This window comes from Taeniopygia guttata, chromosome W (assembly GCF_048771995.1).
Source record: "Taeniopygia guttata chromosome W, bTaeGut7.mat, whole genome shotgun sequence".
Classification (NCBI taxonomy): domain Eukaryota; kingdom Metazoa; phylum Chordata; class Aves; order Passeriformes; family Estrildidae; genus Taeniopygia; species Taeniopygia guttata.
In genome coordinates, this window is record NC_133064.1 from 8,788,893 (window position 1) to 8,813,662 (window position 24,770).

General features: G+C 40.4%; 1 protein-coding gene across 8 annotated transcripts in view; it reads left to right on the forward strand.

Annotated features, from left to right (window-relative positions):
* LOC116806870 (kinesin-like protein KIF2A) overlaps positions 1 to 24,546 on the forward strand; it is a 132,929-nt gene extending 108,383 nt beyond the window's left edge. For 2 of the 8 annotated variants that reach the window (XM_032744652.3, XM_032744655.3), the window contains 6 exons: positions 9,151 to 9,218; positions 11,026 to 11,139; positions 12,232 to 12,382; positions 14,651 to 14,752; positions 18,750 to 18,885; positions 22,781 to 23,427. In XM_032744652.3, coding sequence (XP_032600543.1) covers positions 9,151 to 9,218; positions 11,026 to 11,139; positions 12,232 to 12,382; positions 14,651 to 14,752; positions 18,750 to 18,885; positions 22,781 to 22,866 — 657 coding nt within the window. In that variant the 3' untranslated portion in view covers positions 22,867 to 23,427. Of the gene's footprint in view, positions 1 to 9,150; positions 9,219 to 11,025; positions 11,140 to 12,231; positions 12,383 to 14,650; positions 14,753 to 18,749; positions 18,886 to 22,780 lie in introns of all 8 variants that reach the window. The other 6 variants (XM_032744654.3, XM_032744657.3, XM_032744656.3 and 3 more) reach the window with 5 other exon arrangements.
* The last annotated feature ends 224 nt before the right edge of the window (positions 24,547 to 24,770 follow it).

Below are 24,770 nucleotides of genomic sequence, written 5' to 3' on the forward strand. Positions count from 1 at the left end.
TTCACATAACTGCAGTCAGTTTAAAATTAAGAATAAGAAAACTCTTTCATGATGAGACACTGCTTTCAAACTTATTCTTCCTGTTACTATTTCATGTAGTTTCTCAGTATTAGGACCACTTGTAACATTCTGGGTTTGGTGTTTGTTTGCATGTAATTTTTATCCATAATTTAATCATCACTCTTAAGACAGTGATGTAGGAAGAGTAGCACTTGTGTGGTTATGACTTACTCTGAATTACAGTTAAAAGGAAGGAGAGAAGGAAAAGAAACCTACAGTGCATCTTTACGGTTGTTTGAATTCAGTTATTGCATTTACAGCACTTGTTCCTGTGATAACTAGATGAATGCAGAAACAATCTGCCTGTCTAGAGATCTGACAGTTTTCTGAATGACATATATTGAATTAAAGTAGGTGTAGGAGATACCTTAGCCTGGAATTACCTCCAGTCCTCCCCAGTTCCCTGGAAAGAGGAAAGGAGATTTGCACTCCAGTGGCTAAGTGGTGAGAAGAGTGGACAATGATCTTCAGCTTCTGGATCTTCCTTTGCCTTTTTTATCAAGAAAATGCATTCAGCCTTCCAGTGGTTCTTTGGCAGAGGGCCTAGTTTTAAAGCATGCTCATGTTCAGGTTTTATATGATACACTGGCAAAATTCTACTGATTAAATATACAGGTAAAGAAAAAGGCATAGCATTATGGTTTATAATAGGTAAAGTTGAATAGCATTTTATTAAATTAAAAAAGTACTTATCCTGCAGGTACACTGACTGCTTGTTTACAGAGAGCTATTAACTGAGGTGCTTCAAACTTCTAAAAATTAATGCAAATATAGTTTAATAATGAATAGCTTCATTTCATGTTTCTGCAGTTGACTGTAGAGATCACTGCTATGTTCCCTACAAGTGTTTATGTGAAATAAATTAAAGCATAGAAGAAATTATGAGGAATAATTCTGTTGTTGTGGTTTGACTTTGGCAAGCCACCAGGTGCCCACCAAAGCTGTTCTATCACTGCCCTCCTGAGCTGGATAAGAGAAAGAAAATATAATGAAAGGCTCATAAGTTGAGATAAGGATAGGGAGAGGTCATAGATTTTCCTGGGTTGAAAGGGACCTTAAAGAGCTGCCCAGGCAGAAAAGGACTTGGGGGTACTGGTCAACAGCCAGCTGAACATGAGCCAGCAGTGTGCTCTGGCAGCCAAGAAGGCCAACGGCATCCTGGCCTGTATCAGGAATAGTGTGGCCAGCAGGACTGGGGAGGTCATTCTTCCCCTATACTCAGCACTGGTGAGGCTGCACCTTGAGTGCTGTGTCCAGTTCTGGGCCCCTCAGTTTAGGAAGGACGTTGAGATGCTCAAGCACATCCAGAGGAAGGTAACGAAGCTGGTGAAAGGCTTGGAACACAAGCCCTCTGAGGAACGACTGAGGAAGCTGGAGTTGTTTAGCCTGGAGAAAAGGAGACTCAGAGGTGACCTTATGACTCTCTACAACTTCCTGAAAGGTGGTTGTAGTCAGGTGGGGGTTGGTCTCTTTCACCAGGCAGTAACTGACAGAACCAGAAGACAGTCTCAAGCTATGTCAAGGGAAATATAGGTTGGATATTAGGAAGAAGTTTGGTTCCACCCATTGCTTTGTTCACCTCTCCGTATCTGGCCTTATCTACTAGCAGGCCCACAGTTTGTTTGTAAAGACACCTCCTTCTCATTCCTGTCAGCACTGTCTGGGGCAGCTCCAGTCCTGCAGTGTCAGCCTTCCTGCTCCCTTTCAGCCCAATGGACCCAGTTAGTTTTAGCTATTTCACTACATCTAAGCTTAATTAACAGCAGAAATAAAAACTGTATCTTTATAACAAAGTTACTTTAACATCACTCATATAAAATTCATTTTAACATTTGCGAAAAGACAATATTATAATATGTATCTATAACATTCAGAGACAGCTCTTCACACTCAATCCACCTCTTTATATACAGGGAACCCCCTCCTCCTTTCCTTCCTCCCCTGTCTCTTCTGAACAGCCTGTATGTCGCTGTTGAGTCAGGGACAGGAACAAAAGACTCCAGTCTTCAGAAGGTGAAAAGAAGGCCTTTGCTGCCTAACCTAAGACTTGATTGGTCTTAGAGTAAAAACCTCTCACACTATTGGTGAACTAAGAATAGTGCACTCTGGAAAATCATATCTATAAGCAACATGTGCAGAAAGAGAGATAATAATTGTTTTAATTGTTTCTCTGAGCTTTCTCACAGCTTCTCATGGCTTCCCAGGAAAATCCTGGGAGAGCTATGTCTCTCTCTGTTCAGAGGATATGTGATTACCACACCTGTAGCCATCAATAGTTGCACTCCAGTCATGGGATTCGTCCCACCAAGTTTCAATAATGGCAATGTCTCAGTTTGAGACAATTTAAAGGAGAACACTCTGAAATCAGTTGTTTCCCTTTATAGGTGCAAACGATCCCTTTCCACTAACAAGGAACAAATACAAGTAAATAAGTTTAAAAAAAAAAGTTTACTAATAAGCAGAACAGCAAAGGGCAAAAAATAACAGTAAATGTGAGAAACTATGTTCACTTTTAAAATTTTAAAGGTTTATTAAACCTTATCAAAAATACAACAGAAGACTGAATAAGGAAAAATTACAGCTCTGGGAGCAAAGGGCTGAACCGCCATGTGCTCATCCACAAAATGGATGTTTTGCTTTTTATACCTCTAGCCCCTCTCAAAGTCTTGTCAATCAACTCCTTCTTCGCTGTCCAGTGGTGGAGATCACTTTCTTACATCTTGATTGGAGGTCAGGTGTTGCCATAGTAACAAGCCGACCCTCCCAAATGCCCCGACTACCCAGGCCATCCCATGATAACAATGCAAGGGGGAGGGAAAACATAACTATACATCTACAAAACATCACTTAACATATACATAATGTTATAAATGAAAAATTGTCCAGCCAAATTAATATGAAAAATAAATTATTTATTTTGCAATCAAATTTTATCTAGCCAGCCACAAGGAAAGAACAGAGCCGAGCCCAGGGTCGGCCCTGGGTGTGCAACAAGGAGTCAGCCTCAGCAGAGGTTTTCCTCCATGCCCACACACTTCCATCTTGGCACAAGCGGTTTTTATAGGGAAAATTCCACCTGAGGCCAAGATTTCAGCAATCAGTCTTTTCTTCTATTCAGAGTCCATATGTTAATAAGATTTTCTTTTTTGGTGATGAGGGAGAACAATTCAGTGTCTGGAGTTTGTTGATTCACATGTATCTGCCTGAGGATTTCCATGATATCCATCTCGGGTCGTTCACGCGAACGATCAGCACCTGGGGTTTCTGTATCTCCCCAGACATGGCCCATCTCCTGGCGAGCTGTACCTTCTTACTTATAAATCAGTTTCCAATCTACACCCGGTCTCACCTGTGCCTCTGAGGGTGGGGGGGGGAATCCTAATACAAACATGTATACTCTAACAAATATTCAATATCATATTAGAAATGGCACGAATTATATCTACTACACATAACACATAATATTCACCCCTTAATTGTGAGAGTCAACTATTGCATTACTCATCCATAACAGCAAATAACTGCTAGATACCAAACTGCTAAAAAATCACACCCCCATCCCTACAGGAACAAAGAGAGACATTAAATGCCCTTGGCACTCAGCAGGGATTACCTCTGGCTTGTAGGACGAAGGGATAAGATGGCATCAGGTCCCTCTCAGAAAGGCAGGAGCTTCACAGAGCAATTCCAGTAGCAGATGAAGGCCTGACAACTTGCCTGGGGTCAACCCTTTCCCCATGGCAAAGCACAACAGAGCAGGCATGGCAAAGTTAAGGAGCTGGGCTGGGGCCACTCAGTGTTTTCGCTCCCTCACTTGGCGCTATTGATGGTGACCTGGGACAGAGTGAGGTCCATCACTCTGCTCCTGCCAGTGTGATGCCCCTGACTGTGGACAGGCAGTTGCGGAATTCACCCCAAGGCAGCAACAGTCAGGAAACAACAGCAAATAACTACCAGATACAAAGCGCTCGATCCCTCTGACTCCCTAAAACAGAGACCCAAAAAAATTGCTCCTCACAACTCCAAAATGCTGCCTTGGATTTTGACTACGCTGGTGAAAGGACAAAAGGAAAAATCATGTCAGTCTTTTCTAAACTGCCCCCTCCTCCGTTGTCTTAGCCCTTGCTCTGCTTATCTCCTGACAGCTGGAGCTCTGATTGGAGTTCTTCGGACCCAGGGGCTGGAAACTCACAGAGGGAATTTCTATTCCCAGAGGCAGGGACAGTCAAGACCAAGCAGCTGGGCTAGACCCTCTTGGCTGGCTGCAGCTAAATGGTGGCTTGAACTGTGGTGGGCGTCGCTGCCCTTTTCTCTCAGAGGTGCTTCCAGCTTCCCAAAATCACGAGGAGGAGGAGGAAAGACTGAGAATGCAGCTGGAATGGAAGGCTTTCACTGCTGTTTTCTCCTAGTGTGCTGCTGCCAACTCCCTGAAAGACCAGAGGGGAAGAGATGAGCCTTGGGCTCCAACCAGCCTTTCTGTCACTTCCTTTATGCGATATCTCCTACCCCTTACCGTGAAAGGGAGAGAGACTGCTTGGGCAGCTTTTTAAAAAAGTGCATGCTAAAGCAAATTTCTTCCTCCCCCTTCCCCTCCACACACACAGTCCCTCGTTGTAGAGTCTTAAAGATGCAGTAAAAATTTTTGGGCCCAGATGATCTGGGATACCTTATCATTATGAAACACCCCTGTGAAAAACACCATTTACTTCTGTTAAAATTTTATAAGTTTAATAGTAATGAAAATAGTAATGAAAATTAGGACAATAAGAGACAATAAAAAGCAAAGAATTACAGATGTCCGGGTGAAATAGAGATTTTTAGAGTTCACTTGAGTTAACAAAATTAATTAAGCATTTAAATTTTAGCTCATAAAATTATGTGTTGAATTTTAACCTTTTACTTAAGAAACCTCTGCCATGGTACAAATGGCATAGGAAAATGCAAATTTCTGAAGCTTCTCACATAAAAAACAATACCAAGGGATGCAAAGAACCCAGATAAAGAATCTCCTCTGTCTCCAAGCACATCAAGATTGACAGACATACTCATATAAGCACCAAAGGACCAAAAGCACACACGCAAAGGAGAAAAGTTCAATCATGAGTGTCATGGTTTGATGCTGGCACAATGCCAGCGCCCCATGAAAATACAACTTACTAATCAAATGCTGTGAAATGCGATCGAGAACAGAGCAAAGCAGGCTAAACTTAATAACAAAGGACAAACTTTATTACACTACTACTAATAATAATATAAAGGGAAAAAAAAAGAAAAAAACACACAAACTTCAAAATGAAAACCTTCCAAAACATTCCTCCTCCCACCACCCAACTCCACTAAACCACAGCGAGACCCATTTGGATTCTTAATCAAGTTTTCACCCTTCAATATAATCAATACTGAGTCTATTGGGGAAGAGAGGAGTCCCCCCTTGCACCACAGACCCCCGGGAAACACAGCTGCCACCTCTTGTGTTTCCATGTCACACGTGGCACTGCCCAGACACACCGGCCAGTGTGACACTCTCCTCTCTATGTCACAGTGCTCTCACCACCGTGCATGGACAGAGACTGCTTATAGGGCCCCTTTAAGGATGCTTTGCCAAGGACCAACAGGAACAACAGTTCAGTATCACATTTCGGGACTAGAGTCCCTCCCATTTTCCCCTGGGGCCGAGGGTCCAAGGACAGAGATCTCTTTCTCTTCTTCTCTGAAGATGGAGGGCATCCTCACACCCTCCTCAGCTCTCTCTGTTCCTTCCTGAACTGGTAGTTGCTGAAGAAGGTCTCTTGGCTCACCAGTGCATCCCCCTAAAATGCAGTCCCTCTTGAAAGAAGGAGTGGTTCAGTCTATGGTAAACAAGCAGAGTCCAGACAAAAGCCACTCCATCATCTCCCCCCAACCTTCTTCTCTGAACATCTGAGGTCCCAGGCTGTCTCTCTTTCCTTCAAATTGAGGAGGAGTAATATTTCATAAAGCCTTCATTTCACAGGAAAGGGTTAAAATTCCCGGACTCCCCGGACGGCTGAAATCTCAGCCCAGGACTCTGTCTCCAGTCTTGCACACTAGACATCTTCCCCCCCCTTCTCCTTCTCCTCTGCCGGCAAACTCCCAGATGTCTGCTGGCTCTCTATCTCTTTTCCCTCTAGCTTAGGGGAGGGGGAACAAAGACATCCCAGATGTTCTCCACCCTTCTGTCCGCAGGAGCTCTCCCATCTCCGTTCCGATCCTTCACCCCCCTGGCCTACCTCTGCAGGCCGCATGGCTCCCCTCCCCTCCCCTCCCCAGCCCGCGCTGGGCAGGGGAGGTCTGTACTTTGCGATGACCAGAACCAAAAAGAGCAAAGAGCGAGTTCTCCTGGGAATTCTGCTTTTAACCCCTCTGTGTTCTCAGAGGCGTGTCCACCTTCAATTGGTCACCTTAAGTCTCAGTATCCAAACCTGACCCCTGACTGAATTGACTTCTTCCTTCCAAAAAAAAATTCTCTTTCCGTGTCAAACCATGACCTTGAGGAAGACCACAATCTTCAGCCTCATAAGACCCCAAGAGACCCCCATACGACCACCACGGCAAACCACGCGTGCCCAGAAGGGCATGGACCTATTTAGCATGAGAGGCGAGGACAGGCGTGGCCACGGGTTGAATATGCATGGAAAAGTTGTGAAATGTACTGCATATGGAATACCTTTCTGAATAAAAGTGTGGGTCAGACTGAGGTTTGGGGCACAAGTTTTTGGAGAGATATCTCACTTGTGCCGAGCGCTGACAATACATAGCCACTTCATAACTACCCCAGGTTGTGGAGTCTATTTATTTATTCCATGTATCGCTTCAGTACAAGGATTTATATCCCAGTTAGCTAACATAACTCCAAGAGGACTATCTTGGGGTATCTCCCTTTTAGTCCCTTTTTTCTTTCCTGTACCAAACTTACTGGTTTTCTGCACCATTTTTCAAGATCTTATCTATTTGTTCCCTGCCTCTGTTTCCCACTTTCTCTAACAACTTGAATACCACCTTCTTCCCACTACACACACAAAAAACCCCTTTCTCTCACAATACAATTCAACACAATACACCTCCCTCCAAAGAGATAAACTGAAACTTAAAGTAAACAATCTACATTACATATACTTTCATTCATCTACATTTGCTCACTTTTATTTCTCACTCTCACACACAACAAGACAACAATAAGGTACCTTTTACATTCAAATCACTTGTTAAAATCTCAGATGTTATTGTCCATTTCAAGGTGCTCTTGGATCCCACACCCCCGAGTCTCTAGTGCGTCTATTCTCAGCCTAGCAGCTTTTAAGCCTCGATGCTCTTGAGTTTGGCACTCCTGACTCTCTTGTGTGGTTTAGACCCTCAACCTGGCAAAATTTCTTGCAGCCTCTCCCTTTTGTTCTGTTTCCTAGTGGATTGTGCTGGGAAACTTCTCTGCTCCCTTCCTCTGAGCGGTCCAACTCCTCCCTGGGACCCCATCCCAGTCACCCTAGGGGTCTCTCTCACTCTTTTTTCATTCACTTCATTTCCTTGCTGGCCGCCTTTCTCGCAAAATAACGGAACTGTTGCACTCAGAAATTACACAATCACTTCACATGTCCAGAGTAGCCAGCCCACATCTCATTCACACATCTCACAACCCCCCTCCCCATATCCACTCCTCCAAAAAGTACTTAGAATCTTTTTTCCTTTCCAGGTCTTCATGTACACAAGTCTTAGGGTGCCAATTACTGCAGTTTTAGGGAGTCTTTTCCCTTTTCTTTGTTTTATTGTCTCTTTTTGTCCACCAGGTAGGAACCTGTGTCTGCCAATCATGCCAGAAGAAACAGAGCGAGGCTGCCAAACTTGACAGGGCGCGCCTCTGTCACTTGGAATCCTCTGAGGTTTCAGAAGCGAGGTGTTACATCTCAGTGGGACCTCCAATTGTGAAAAACACCATTTACTTTTCTTAAAATTTTAGAAGTTTAATAGTAATGCAAATAGTAACAAAAATTAGGACAATAAGAGACAATAAAAAGCAAATAATTACAGACGTCTGGGTGCCTGGCACTCCGCCAAAAAGCACACCTTGCTAACAAAGGATTGCCTCTTAAAAGCAATAGTCTATTGCATATTCATATATCTCATACATGATTCAAGCATTCCTTTCAAACTAGGGTGTTTCTGCTTAAGTTTAGCTTCCTCCCCCCATCCTGTAAATCAGCATTCTTGGTTCCTCGAAGTCTGAGCTTTCCCGATGAGGAGACAATAATTCTTCTCTTGGGATCTTGGTGTCTGTTGCTGTTATCTCTATCCAGATAGGATAATGCAAATCATTTCTTGGTTATCTTTTCCATTCCTTGAGCTAGTTACAAAAAGTATCTTACATCACATAGTTTCTATTTTAATATAATGTTATAGCCTAAAAACTATATTTACCACACTACTTAAAAGAGATTGATACAGCACTACTTAAAAGAGATGAATACAGCATAACTTTCCAACATAACACATATAGTATTCATTTTAATATTTGTGAAAAGCCAATATTACAATATGTATCTATAACACAGTCCAAACCCAGAGAAATTAATTGGTTCAATGTTCATTGGTCCCAAGGTACACAGTTCTTAGTATTTGGTTTTTTATCGGTTATGGATTTCTCCACCTCTGATGCTAATTTGGTCCTCATTCCTTGGTTCTTTTATCAGTCCTTTATGGACCAGGTATCTCTGACTATGCCAGGGGTGATGTTTGGAGTTTATGGTCGTTAATGGTCATAATGGTTGTTAATGGTTATCTTTTGTGTATCTTCTTTGCTACTCCCAGTCTCTTGGGATGTTAAGCTAATCATGCCTTGAGTGGTGAAACAGTCCTTTGAGAAGAAACTTCAATTATCTTCCCCCGGGGCAAAGGTGAAGAAGACTGACTAAAGTTACCAAAAAATTTTAAACTTTGTATAGTTTCCAACATTAGGACAGCTGTACATAGCAGACAGTTTTTGTAGAACATCTCAAATCAAATTGGAAAAAATTAATTTCAAATAATTTACCTTTTCATCTGTACAAAGTGATTTATTAATGCATGGCTTGTTTTCTCCAGATTGCTACAATTTCTCCAGGGATAGCATCATGTGAAAACACTCTAAATACATTGAGATATGCAAATAGGTATGGAAAATGTTATTGCTTATAGATATATATATGCTGTTGGTCACTGATATTTGAAATATTCTTGTTCCGTGATGTATAATTATTTTAACTACTCAAATAATTTTAGTGTACTTGCATTTCTGAATAAGATTCAGCCCAAACTACTGATTATCGACTCAGACTCACATTTAATTAAATTGCTAACTTTTTGCAACCATTACAAGAGAATCAATAGAAACTGCATTTAAGCCATTATCCAGAAATTGATATAGTGGGGATTGTAAGGAATCTGGGAGATGCCTCTCTTAGTTTTGTCCCTGCTCTGGAGATATCACCTCTTGCATTAGGGGTAGGCAGTTTCCATGATGATTCCCTGGGTGTTAGCTGAAATACCTTTCTGCAATGTGATTTTTCATCCCCTTGGTGGAATTTCATTAAGTTGCCAGCATCTTTGTTTTATATATATGATATATCACATCATATATAGATCTATCTCAACTAACTTATGAAAATTCGGCATTTGCTGTGGCCTAAATTTTATATTTCCCAACTTCAGGCAAATATCTAAGACCCCTAAATACAGTCAGCTAATCCAACGGTGGCATAATCAGTGGAGAAGAAGTTAGTGCCTCCAGAGCCTGATGCATCATCTCTGAGACCTGTACTGCCCTCTGAAAGTGTTTGTCTCTTCAGTCAGTGTGAACGGAGCCTTCCACAGCTACAGTTCTATGATTAATGTTTGGGGAGATGGGGTTCTGCATATGCCTGCAATCAGACCCTGCACCCCAGAGACCCATCCACCACTTCGCTTCAAAGAACAAAGGAGGCAAACAAGTTTCTGGGCCATTAGAAAGCCTGGTTTTGCCAGAAGAAGCTACCACCTAGTGGTCTGCTTGCCCCAGTGAAAGATAGGGCAAAACCACATCCTGTCCTGTTTTACTTCCCCTGCTCCCTCCCTGCAGCCAGCCACTAATCGGGCACAAAGGGCTGCTAGGGTAAAACTTATCGTCAGTTCCCCTTGGTATCCAAATTTCTATCTGTTTGGATCAAGCAAATCTACCTGGCGAGAACCAGTCTATGTGATTCCCTTCCTGGTGAGAAGGGGGCATCTAGTCCCCTGCTTACAGTAACATAATGAAGGATGTGTCATATTAATCAAAACTAGTTGGATCTTTCTATCCCTTATAGAATACGTATTGCTGAAGTGACTTCAGAAATAGACACTGAAAAACAAATACCTATTCCTAGTATGCTAAATTAGTGTGCAGAAACTGTTTCTTCCCCTTGCTGTTAAATTCATATGTTGTTAGGGGGTTGTGCTGGTTTTGGCTGGGGTAGAGTTAATTTTTTATGCCTATCACTGTAAAGTTGCTTCATGTGTTTTGTGTAGTATTTTAATTTTTTCTGCCAATATAGAGTTTTCATAGTACAAGTAAGTAGTTTTTAGATGCTGAACACCAGTGTCTGCAAAGTGTAAGATGGGGCAGTATAGAATTGAAGGCACTGTAATAGTTTGATATGTTAAAAGGATCAGTTTAATGAAATACTGAATGTAGACCAAATTTTATTAACTGCAAAAGCTGAAATCTGGAATTACTCTTCTGAAAACACTGCTATTATACTGTCCTGCAAATTACCAGCACTGATATGGTTCAATTTTGTTAGTGATCTGTAACCATTTGCAGAAGATTCAAATATGTCCACAGTCTTCTTTTTTAATGTAAAAATAATTTTATTGTTAAACTACTAAAGAATCCTAAACAGTTATTTTAACTGTGTTTGAGATAATTTTCTTTTAATTTGCTGCTGTATTTTGCTGCTACAGAGTAAAGGAATTTGGAATTAGTCCTTCAGACATTCCCTTCTCACAGGGTAGTGGCAGTCGCTCTGATCTCTCTCCTTCCTATGAGTATGATGACTTTTCTCCTTCAATCACCAGGTCTACTTCATTCTATATACAGAATGTTTATTTTATAATTTTCTTTTTGGCAATGCAATTTTACAGACAAACCTTTCATTAGTCCCCTTGCCTTGAGTTACACATACTTTGTTTTTATTTTTTTTGTCAGGTGATGGTTCTGCATGATCTGCAATCATCTTCCCATTATTTTGTTCACAACAACCACATTCTGTATGCAGGCTTGCTAGTTTCCTTCACACATTAAAAAAAAAAAGTACCAAATCTGACAAGTCTGTGTTTAGGGTAATTTGAATACAGATAATTTAAAAAGAAAACCATTTTAATACATATATATATTTTAAAAACTTTTAATAATTCAAAAAATGAATTATATATAGTTTCAATTGTACTACATATGTGCTACTTCAAAAAGAAATTCCCCTTAAGGATTAAGAATTTGTTCTAAAACTTGCTATACTTGCAGACCCTTATGTCTGTTTCATGTGTTCTTTTAAATGGGCCTTTTTTTGATAGAATCATTATCAATATTTTAAACTATTTTCATGCTGCAAGAACCTTACATTTTAATAATATATTTTCACCTTTTAAATTATTTTAATTAAAGGATCTATTCATTCTCTGAGATAGTTGGCTGCAAGTTATTATTTTCATCAAAATTCTTGGTGGATTTGCTTATAACATCTAGTAGGGTACTGAGTGACTAATTTTTTTTAAGCACAATTGTGTGCACAGAAAAAAAATGATGGTACAGTTTAGAATGCTGAGTGAACTTTTCTTTCAAATATTATAATATTATTCCTTATTGAGGAGTTAATATTGAGGGTCTGGACATTTTTGCCCTCTTAACAGTTAACGAGTACTAAGATTTCAATCAAAAAATGCCTCTTGTGAGAAGATGGACTGCAATCCACCTGCAAATAGTTGAAAGTCTGTGCTTTTTAGGAGGTGAACTAACATATTTTTGTCACTGAAAGTACATTAAATTTGTGAATATAAGATCAGCATCCTTATTAAATGAAATAAATTGTGCATAAATGAGCTCTATTTTTGGTTGTGACTCTTTTGAACAGGAAATTACTAATTTACAATTTAAATATTTTCTGAATGTAGGGTGAAGGAGTTGATGGTTGATCCTAGTGCTGCAGGAGATATCTCACCTATTATGCAATATGCTCCCAATCAGATCAATGACTTAGAGACACAGTGGGGTGTGGGGAGCTCTCCTCAGAGAGATGATCTCAAACTGCTTTGTGAACAAAATGTGAGTGGTTTACAGCATTGCATGGAAAGCGATGATAAATGCAGCAACAAAACAAATCCAGAGTAATGTGCATTTATAGCCTGTCAGCAATATCGTTTAGTAGATACAGCATGCCTTTTCATGTTATGCTATTATGTTCATTCTCATATACACAAAAAAAAAAAAAGTTTCTTGAATGGTGAGAGGAGAATGTTTTACTTTTCCTTATCTTCCTTGCTGATTATGGCTTTTAATATCTCGGCAGGGTCTGTTCTAGGCTCTCACATTTTTAGTGTGCATTTTTCCAGTATAAATTTATCTCTTATTAGATAGTTAGAAGTAGCCTGGGAAATACACCCATTTCAATTAATACTCCTCTGGTTTGACCATTATTTTTCCTGCATGGAACCCTGTTTTGAGTGAGTTTGTCTTTCTCTGTGTTTAGAAATCTGGCTACCCATCATTCGTCTTCCCAACATTCTGATTTTCATGGAGTGAAACCCCAGAGTAATGTTTGGAAGAAAGCCACATCATGTTCCCAGGATGTCTCTTTGGGCTGCATGAGTGGAGAGCTGGGACTGAGGCACCTTATAAAGGGCATTTTTTTCCCACAATACTAATTATCAGCTCTAGTCCTGGTTCAATAAATGTTCAAGTTGGTTTGTGAAAATGCTGATGAAAGGTACAAAAGAAAAATCCTTACTACCTTTCCTAGTTTAGGGCAAATTTGGGGAAAACCCTCTAGAAGGAGCCCCCAGAAAACAAACCCCCACGGCCCCTCCCCACCCACCTGGTTCGGGAAAAAATTTTCTCTGAGAGAAGTGGAAAAGAACCTGTTTATTCAATGAACAAAGCACTCCCCAGCACCAAAAAAAAATTTAACAACACCAGATGACAACAAAACTCTTTCACCACTCTGAAGAGATGAACAAATCCAGAAAGTCTTTCCTGGGAGTGGTCACCCGGGTCTGGACGCTGGGGATTGCTCTCCGGCACTGGGGATGGCTGCTGCAGATCACAAAATGCAGGCTCCTGGTGTTCCTTGGTTTTTCCCAGATCCCAGTCCGGAGCAGGTAGGATGGTATTCAGGAAGAAGAAAGGAAAAGAAACAGTCTAGGGAACGAATTGGACTGCTTAGCTAAGCTAACTAGGAAGCAAAGGCAAAAGCAGAAGCAAGCAAAGCAAGCAAGCAAGCAAGCAAGCAAGCAAAAGCAAGCCAGCCAGCACTAGCCTTTTCTAGACAGCAGACCATGGGGGGAGGTGAAACGGCTGATAACAAGGCAAAACAAACCTTCACTTTCAGAGTCAGTTCTGAAAGCACAGAACATAATATCAAACATAAACAGAACACACGACTGGAGATACAAACACCATAACGTCACCCTAGGACATACCCTAAATTATTTTTCTCCAGACTCTCTACCTTTTCAAACACCTCTATATGGTGTTTGCTGTATTTCTCATTGTAATAGCTATCTCTTCTTCCTGGACTTTATTTTATAAGAACATGCTAATGATTCCTAGAGCTTCCCACTGGACAGTCCTTACAGCCAGATATCCTTTCATATCATGCTTTTTCCTTGTTCATGTGGAATTCAATTACACTTTTCAATGTGTTTTTTAAAAGATTTTAAAAGCATGGTAGGAGGAACCATACTGTTTTACTAAAACATTAATTGCAACCTACTTAGTGCTTTCCCCTTTTATTGTGATTAACTATTTATGTTTAAAGAACTCTTGTTTGTCCCAGTTTGTAAATCCGAGTTGTGCATTCTTCTAATGTATTCATCACAACATATTTTTTTTTATTTTTTACTTTACATTTATTACACTTTTTTCCAAATAGGTTAATTTAATTTTGTTTTCTTGATATATATTTAATGTAATTGCTGTTCTCTTTTTTGAAAATTGTTACAACAAAAAGCCCTTACAGAAAACAATTTTTCTTATTAAAACCTACTATAAATTAACATTCTTCCCTTATGAATTCCTCCTCCCACTATTTTAACTTGGGGTATTTTTCATGAGGAATATTCTGCTTTCCAGTATCCATTAGGGTTAGTGGCTGGAAATTTTTAATGAATAGGAATTAAATTTAAGTTTTTGAACAGTTTAAATTTATTGCTCTGTCTACTCATTCCTGGACATTTTCTTGTTAAAAAGAGTTAAGTTTTATTTTTGACAGGTTCTGCTTTCTGCATATTTCTTTTCATGGTCTGCGATTATATTCAATATATTTCCTGTAACTACAGTTCTTTTGAGTCTAACAGGCTTAACTATTGTTTTTAGGAAGAGGAAGTTTCTCCACAGTTGTTTACTTTCCATGAAGCTGTGTCACAAATGGTGGAAATGGAAGAGCAAGTAGTAGAAGACCACAGGGCTGTCTTCCAGGTAAAAGATGGACCCTACCTTGTTTTATCCTAATACTAGAATTCAGGTTTTGCCAATAAAAGTGCATACTCTTGAAGATGTAGGATATCATCTGGTCATTCTGCCTCTTTCTAATATTTCCTGAATAGACTATCTTTATTGTAAGAAAAATTGCTATTTTCTTTTCACTATTTCAACTATTTACTATATTTTATGCATTAGTCCTTTTCCAGCATTAGTGACTGTTTTTTTCTAGTTGTAGGGCGCTTACTCAGATTGGTCTCAAAATTTTCAATGTCACTGTCTCATCTATACCAGTATTCCAATGCCAAAGCTGGCAATTAATAGTAATGGGTCTATATAGTAATGTCCCTATCAGCACCATTTCTGTGTGGTCATGTCCCTCTAATATACAGCAATACTCCCTCATAGTATTTGCTTTAAATATCCTTCTGCGACATCTTTCTCTGAGATACTTAGATCCAGAAGAAACAAATCTATTTCTAAGTGCCTGTTTTCTTCCTTTTTGCAGATACATAAGGTTTTCATTTGCTACTAGTCAGGGTCTTTGAAAGGAGTACTGACCACATAGTGCAAAGCTGATCAGCACCACAGAACCTCTTATAGTTACTGTCGGAATCTGTGGGTATTGGTGATTCCAAGATTGTAGAAAGTCTCTGTCTTTCTGCCCCGTTGCCAAAGAAGAAGCCATAATTCTTCTGTGCTGTTTTCAAGGTTGTTTATTCTTGCTTATCTATAACATGTTCTGCTGCCCTGCCGCAGGTCTGTCCTGCAGGGCAGTGTGCGGGGCTCTGCCCCTCAGTGGGATGGTACAAACATTATATACCAGAAATTACGTGTACTATATTTACAATAATGTGCCAATATCTATTATCTACGTTGAACAGTGTGTCCCCAGCCTAAACCAATAGAAAAATGCCAACATCACCAAGAACATGGAGGTAAGGAAGAAGAAGGAGGAAGAACAGGATCAGGCCCACTTTCCTCCATCTTAGAACTCCTGACCCCCCTGTACAAAGTAAAACCCCCCCTGTACAGGTGTTAAAACCCCCCTGTACAATACTAAAAAATTTTTCCCTCTAATTTGTGACTACATTTACTATACCATCTAACTCTCTGTGACCGAATGTTCCATCTTCAAAGTTGGTAATTCATTCCATGGTTCAAACTCAAGATCACAGCTGTTTTCAGCTGCTTGCCAGGGTCTAAAATGCTTTTGACCAAGGCCTGGAACCTCTGAAAATGTCTGAGGGACATTTTGAGTTCCGACAAGTTACAAAATAAATTTTAATATATATGAGTTTCTAGTTTTCAGAAGGAAATGTGAATTGTTTCGGTTCATAACCTTAGAATCTTTAGTCAGGCTGTCCATTTGGAGCATCTGCTGCAAGAAAATAGCAAAACATTAAACCTGTAGGGAATGCACATATCATGGTTTGAGACTGGCCCAATGCCAGGCACCCACTAGAGTCACTTGTTCACCCTCCCCTGTCACAACTGGGCAGAGGAGAGGAAAAAAATTAACGAACAGTTCATGAGTGAGATAAGGACTGGGAGAAATATTGCAAGGGCAAACCAGGCTCAATTTAAGTTGCAAAGTGAATTTTATTACTAACAGAATCAGAGGAGGAATATGAGAAACAAAATAAGCTCTTAAAACACCGTTTTTCCCCCAGCCCCTCCTTCCTTCCCACGAACAGCGCAGGGAGAGAGGGCATTGGGGTTTTGGTCAGTTTATCACCAAGATTTTCTTCTGCTGCTCTGGGAGAGGAGTCCTTTTGTGAGACTGTGGGATCCCTCCCACAGGAGACAGTTCTCCGTGAACTTCTCTGGCGTGGGTCCACTCTCACAAGCATTAGCCATACCGCACCTTCTGCAATGTGAACTCCCCTCCACAGGCAGACAGTCTTCCCAAAACTGCTGCAATGTGGGTCTCTCTTTCCATGGGGTGCAGTCCTCCAAGGACAGGCTGCTCCAGTCTGGAAGCAGGGGCCCCCTCTCTCCATCAGGTTTTCCACTGGATCACAGCCTCTTCCAGGGACAGGCTGCTCCAGTCTGGAAGCAGGGGCCCCCTCTCTCCATCAGGTTTTCCACTGGATCACAGCCTCCTCCAGGCATCCACCTGCTCTGGCATGGGTACCTACCACCCAGGGCTGCGAGTGAATCTCTGCATCCCCCGTGGATCCCCATGGGCTGCAGGGGGACAACCTGCTTGACCATGGTCTTCACCACAGCCTGCAGAGGAATTTTGACTCCGGCGCCTGGAGTGCCTCCTCCCCGTCCTTCTCCACTGACCTTGGTGTCACCATTTTGTTTTCCCTCACATATTCGCACCTCCTCCTCTTCTCTGACTGGAAGCAAAACCCCATGACTTTGTTTTGATTTTCTTCTTAAATATGCTATCACAGAGGCGTTAACAACCCCTCTCATTGGCCCAATTTTGGCCAGCAGCACGTCCATCTTCAGAGCCATCAGACATTGGCTCTGCTGGACATGGTGGAAGCTTCTAGCATATCCTCACAGGAGCCATCTTTGTGGCCCCCCTGCTACCAAAAACCAGGCCATGCCAAACCAATACAACACATCTCAATTTAGGCATGTAACAGTGGAATATTGATATGTGCTCATGTAATACAGTAATGATGCTAAATAACACATTTTACAACAGATGTAGATATTTAGTTATTTTGAAACATTAGCCCTGAAGTAAAGCATGCAGAAATATGAAATTCATGCCATATGCCATGGTTGTGTTCTAATGCTTTCAACTTCTGGGGAGACAAACTGCATTAGGTTAAGATGTTACTACCTCTGTGTGTCCATCTGATGGTATGCTGGAGATTACTGCTCCTCACAGCAGTCATTAGAAGGAAATGTGTCTGAGTCTCAGCAACTTTCATTTGCCGCATTACTTGTTAGTTTATGCCATGGGTGAAGATGGGCTGCACAAATACAAAATCTACACACTGTAACATGCAGAAGTTGTCTTCTGTCAGCTTTTTCCTGGAAGCTGTTGATTTTGGGATACAAAACATCCCATCCTAACAAAAATCTGTAAAATAGATTAACTGAATTAATTGTACTCTAGACGTCTTGATCTTCCTTTGTTTCTTGGATATACAAGTTTACGTTAGATGGCATAAATCCTATCCCATTGTGAGACCTCCATCTGTCCTGAAAGTCAACAAAACATACAGGGTTTGGACTATGCTTTCAATATTACATGAACTACTGAGCACAGAGGGAGACTTAATTTTACTATTTCAGGCTCAGCGTGCATCAAGCTGTCATCTGCTTACATTATTTTTAATGAAAGCATTTCCAAGGAGATCAGTTCATCTAATCACAGCTTTGCATGATTCTGTAACCTTTAAGTGCCTGGTTACATTCTTCTTTTCTGCAAGACTGGTTTTTGTTGGTTTTTTGGGGTTTTTTTTAATTTGCAATATTCAGAGTACAAAGATGTCTAAGATCTGCTTTAACCATCTTTTACAGTACTCTTATCTGTCTGGAGAGTTAGCTCTTCTTTTATAGTTTCTCTCAAAACTGGTTTTGAGTATGGACGGAATTATTTTGGCTCCTTGACGGCAATAATGACACAACAATGATTACAGTCAGTGGCAACCAGCCCATACTTAAAAATTAAATCTGGCTTCAAAGTTTGATACCTACCTAAGGGTACATACCAGGAAATAAAGTTCTTAATTTCTTAGTTTTACAACCATCTAATGTTCTGAATTTGAAGAGAACTGGGGTAGCTGGGGGTTGTCTGTTGCTGTTATGGCCACTGGAGTTAAGAAACTATGTAGAAAACATACAATTTTGCTAAATTAGGAATAATGATTCATTTTAGGATTGAAACATTATAGTGAGGTGACTAGACAGTAAAAGTGTGATCAGCTTGAGAAGAGGAATAATTCAGCTCATGAATTGTCTTGAAACTTGCATTGAAACTTTGTTAATGTATTTAGTTGAAGTTTTTTTAACTTTTACCTAGGAATCTATTAGATGGCTGGAAGATGAAAAAGCTCTTCTTGAGATGACAGAAGAAGTAGACTATGATGTGGATTCTTATGCGACCCAACTTGAAGCAATTCTAGAGCAAAAAATTGATATTCTGACTGAACTTAGAGGTAGATTGCTTTTAATCACTTTTGTGTGCATTTTCATATGCCATGGACACTTGCAGTAATAATAAGGGGATAAAAAGAGTGTGGTTATGTTTTGGGGTCTTTTTCCACCTCTGCTGTCCTGTAATGTTCTAAGAAAGGAACATTTATTTAAGAACGAGTTCACATCTGTATTCAATCCATCCTAGTTGAATGGAAGAGTCTGCTTTACCTCCAGGAAGTATAAACTTGATCCTGGAACTTTAGGTTGGTTTTTTTTTTCCTTTGTTCCAAAAGAATAAAGGAAAGAAAAAGAAAACCTGCTGGTTTTCAGTCTGTGCTTAAGAGTAACGTCGAGTTCTGAGCAGCATGGCTTTTAGCCTACTTTTTTCCTTAGCAGCCTTTCTGTCAAAATTTTGTCAGCCTCTCTTTGTTGAAAAACCAACTGCAGATAATGCTTAGTTACCCAAATTGACTCTTTCATTTGTCTTTTAAAATCAGCATGTCAGCTTGGTACCTCATGGAGATTAATTTTTCATTTTAGTTTCTCTATGTATCTGTATTCCAGCAGACAAACTATACTGGTTTAGTTTGGATTTTTTTTTTATCTGTGTTAGAAAACTCTTTATAAGATAAAATCTTACATTTTACTCAGTCTGAGTATCTGGTGTAAGTTAGAATACATCAAGCAAATCAAATGTGGCCTGCTTGCTTTGTATACATGTATTGGTACCAGTACACTTTAGCAAAGAATTTGATGTGCATTCCTTTGTTTCTTATGGATGATGACTTCCTCTTCAGGGAAAGACAATTTGACACCACAGCTGTAAAAAAAAAACAGTTTAGGTGACTCCCTGTTCTTCCATAACTTATTAGATACTGCTTTTGAAACAAGATACTGGAGATAAATGATATCTAAAAGATCCTTGCATCTTTACAAATAGCATGATATAACATATATAGTTTTACAGGAGGGAAGAACTGTTAAAGCTTCTTTCTCCCAATAACTTTTCTGTTATGTTCATTGAACATAATCGTCACTGAATATTTCAGCTTTAGTCCTGTCACTTTGGGACTGACTTTTTTATGCTGTCAGTTTTGTTTCCTTCTTCCCATTTGTCACAATCCTCTAGGACAAGCGGAGTCGTGATGGTTCATTTTACCGATCCCAAAAGTGCAAAAGACAAACATCAGGGGACCATCAGTTTAATCACAACAAATGCACCTTTTATTGAGTGCCCACAGCAAATGCGATAGAGGGGTCAGAAAGGAAATAAAGGAGAGAGAGAGAGAGAGAGAGAAAGAGAGGAAGGGGGGATATAGCTACCAACAGAGAGACTAAATCCTCGTGGTCCAGCCAATAGATCTGCTGTTGTCCGTGGGGGTTCGCCAAAGTCTTGGTTAACTTAGGGGTCTTTTATAGTCCTCTGCCGAGTGGGGGGAACAGGCAATGAAGAAACGAGTCTATTGAAAAATGGGTACAGACAGTCCATGTTCTGAAGCAGGGCAAGTCAATTTCAGCAGTGAGTGAGAGCCATTGTTTTCTTGGTCCAGCAAACACACCTGCAGGCACCACTTGACAAACATCCTGCTTCAGTCAGGCCAGCACCCCTTTGCTAGGATTATAGGGGTCTCAGTCTCAGTCCTTGGGAGGGAGCTTCAATCTCTGTCTGTCATGGTGGTTGTGAGGCAGATGAGGGATCTTCCGTGGGAGATCACCAAAGTTACCCCAGAAAGTTCATTTGGCCAAGAGGTGGGAAAATTCATGGGTTCAGGTATCGTGAAGCAGATGTAAGCATATAGAGCAAGCCGCTCCTTGCCAGGCCCTGCTCGAGGCAGTGTAGTGTGGCAAAACAGCAAACACACCTGCAAGCAATCACTTGGCGATCATCCAACTCAAGCAGGCCAGAACTCCAATCGGGGTCTTCAGGATCTTAGTCTCTGCCATTGCGACGACCATGAGGCAAAAAATGAGGGGAACTTCGGACCGTCTCTTACACCATTCTTGGTCATATTACTGTGGAACAGGAGTAGAGGAGTAATATAAATAGGAAAGGATGACATACTTCTTTTCTAGGGCTTCTCCTATTCTCGTGCTAGCTATGATGAAAAAAATGATTGATGTATTTCTGTTTACTTCCAAAATTTAATCACAAATGCTTTTCGCATTCATAGAAAAGTTGTTATCATAGAATCACAGAATGGTTTAGGTTGGAAGGGACCTTAAAGATTATCTCATTCTCCTCCCTGCCATGGGCAGGGACATCTTCCACTAGACCAGGTTGCTCCAAGCCCTGTCCAACCTGGCCTTGAACACTTTCAGGGATGCGGCAGCCACAGCTTCTCTGGTCAACCTGTGCCAGGGCCTCACCACCCTCACAGGGAAGAATTTCTTTTTAAGAAGAGACAGGGTGACCTGGGGTGACTTTATGATGCTCATATCCCCATTCGTCTGTTTAGCCCAGAAATAAGTTTTGCACCTTTAAGATTGGTTTTGAGAGTGAAGAGGGGGAAGAAGAAGCATGCAGTTTGTTATCAGAAACTGCACTCACTCCTCCATGTTCCTGCTCCTGTGTTGTCTGCGGACGGACAGACAGCGAGACAGAGTTCTCCTTTGCTTTTAGATAGTTTTTAGCTAGCTGAGGCAGAGAAGTTCCCTGGACTGTGGTCTTTCTTTTTCTTTGGACCTTTTTAAACCTGCTCTGGTCTGTGTCAGAATCTGTGGGTATTGGTGATTCCGAGATTGTAGAAAGTCTCTGTCTTTCTGCCCTGTTGCCAAAGAAGAAGCCATAATTCTTCTGTGCTGTTTTCAAGGTTGTTTATTCTTGCTTATCTATAACATGTTCTGCTGCCCTGCCGCAGGTCTGTCCTGCAGGGCAGCGTGCGGGGCTCTGCCCCCAGTGGGATGTTACAAACATTATATACCAGAAACTACGTGTGCTATATTTACAATAATGTGCCAATATCTATCACCTACGTTGAACAGTGTGTCCCCAGCCTAAACCAATAGAAAAATGACAACACTACAGTGAAACATGGAGGGCATGAAGAAGGAGGAAAAGGACAAGACACACCCAATTTCCTCCATCTTGTCCGCTCTGAACCCCTAATCTAGAAACCTAAAATTTTACTTTTGCACCTGTGCCATACTTAATTATTACTCTTATCAAACACTCAGAGCTTGTAATTCATCCTGTAAGATTGAAAACTCCTCTCCATGGACAGAGATCACAGACAGTGTCTCTCGGGGCTCTGTCCAGGGGGTTCCTGACCCCTGCCAGGGTCCCAGACCTGCCAGGACAGCCAGAGGGAAGCCCTGGATTCCCACAGGTCTGAACACCCAGAACAGCACCGTCAGCTCGCACCTGTTGTCCACCGGGCCGGGTCTGGGCCGCGGAATTTCCAGCACTGGAGGGACTGATAAGAGACTGAGTGAGCTGAGCTATAACCCACAAAGGGGACTTTCTGAGTTTGTCATCTCTTTTGGAGCAGCAAGAGGTTTTATTGTTTAATATTGTTCATTTTTTTGTGCTGGTGAATGCTTTGCCTGTTAAATAAACGGTTTTTTCCACTTTTCTCCAAAGAAAATCTTTTTCCCTGAACCAGGTGGGGGAGAGGCCACTTGAATTTGCTTTTCTAGAGGAAACCCCTTTAGAGATCTTTTCTCCCAAAATTGCCCTAAACCAGGACACAGGGGGTAGCATCTAAGAAGGGACTAAGTTGTTAAGCAATTTGTTTGTATAGTAAGTATTAAATTTAAGCTTATCTCAGTCCTCTTGTAGTTTGTATCTTCAGCTATTTTTGTGGAGGAGTGTTCTTTGTTTTGCATTAGGGCCAGTACGTGGGGCATCAGGCCTTAGTTTCAAGATCTGTGCTGCACACAGGCATATTAGTACTAATTCTCTCTTTTTCATTAAAGATAAAGTGAAATCTTTCCGGGCAGCTCTACAAGAGGAGGAACAGGCCAGTAAACAGATCAACCCGAAAAGACCACGTGCCCTTTGAAAGGAGGCCTCTGCTGCTAAAGGAATCTATGAACCTGTACTGCTGTAGGACACATTTGTTACAAAACCCAGTGGTTGGAAGAACTCAACTACTTGAAAGTGTGAAAATGTTAGAAATGTCCTGTTTATTACTCATCTGAATGATATTTTCAGTTTTGTGTGAAATGCCCCTATGATGTCTACAAAATGCTTCTAGACCAAACAGTGCAACCATGCAGGGTTCAGATCTCTGAAGCACTTTGTTCAAAATATTTCATTTATTCAATTTGTAAATTTTATGTTTGGAAATATTTGCCATGTTTTTAATAATGAAGTAGAACTGTGGCAATTGAAAAGTCACAGTATTTCCTTTTAACTATGTTCAGTTTTGTTATAAAGACCACTTGTGCAGTTTTAAATTGTCTTTGCTGCATGTGTACCTCACTAGTGGTTTTACATATCTTCTACAGATAGCTGTGCTTACTTCTTCCCATTCTGTGCCTTGATGAAGGCTACTTAACCCTGAATATCCTCTTTCTGAAACACAGCCTTAATAAACAACATTCATATCTGTCAATATAAATTGCATTTAGTGCGTATATATTTTTAATGTCTTTTGAGACTTTTTTTTGATGGCTAGTGCATTTCACAGCATGTGCCATATCCTTCAAACAGGAACTGCAAGAGCTGTTAGAGTGAACATACAGCTGGACATTCCATCCTGCTTTTAAAAAATCTGAAATGTAGGTTTATTTGAATAACATAAAGAATAGTTATATAGTTATAACATTTTCTATGTAATTAAAAAGAAAAAAAAAGTAAAATCAAGCAAAAAAATACATTGGTTGATGCATAACAAAGGGTAATGTTTAAGTACTGAGGAGAGATGGATCTTAGAGTAATACAGATAGATATACAGTGTGTGGTATGGTGTGATAATGCTGTCAGAATAAAGGTACCATCTGACCTCTGCATATGGATAGGTTAACTGTCAAAATTCAGGGATCCAGCTAAAGAAATACATATTGACTTTTCACATATTGTTAAAATTTGGCTTTTGATGCATGACGAGCTTACATGTACATTAACTGTAGTTTGCAGATAGTTTAATAGCTCTGATTCTTTTTTTAAAAAGTAGCTAATGCCTATTTTCCCCTTTGTACATTACCAGCAGCTGAAAAGTGAGGTGAAATTGCATAATATGAGGATTTGCACAATACCTCTACCTAGTACTAATAGAAATCTAATAACTACCCGAATTCTCACAAATGGCATCATAGGTATCAGCACTATTTAGGTGGTGGAACTCAAATTATTTTTGCAAGTCAGTATCCAAAAAATATGAACCTTTTGTGTGAGAACTTCTTTCCAAATTAACAATTGTAAACCTCTCTAGTTCTCTCCATTTCCAGGAGTTCATATCAGCAGACTTTCCCTTGGAACTGCTTAAAAATTACTTTTGTAATTCAAGCCTGTTAGTTTGTGCCAGGCCAGGAGGGACATAAAGGGAAGGCAATGAAAAGAGAGTTTAATGAGCCGAGAATTCTTGTAATGTTTAATATTTGTATGTCCCATAGGAAGGCAGGGTATGGGAAGCTCTTGTTGTTTTGTGGTTAAAAATCCTCCTGTGTGTAAACATTTAAAGTGAAACAACAATGTAGGTTTTACATACTGTGCTTAATAAATTAAGCTGTTAAATGAACTACAAATGAGAATTTACTTCTATGAAAGTTCTTTTCCACTTTGGAAAGGGTTTGATTTTGTAAACACATCTGAGTTTCACTTTTCAAAAGGCCTCTGATTTCAGAATGAATATTTACTTCTAGAACTATTCTGTACAAAATTGTTGTATAGGACCAAGCTTCCCAGAGGACTATCCTGAGAAGTTTTACAACAGATCTTAAAAGAAACACCACACATCTTTCT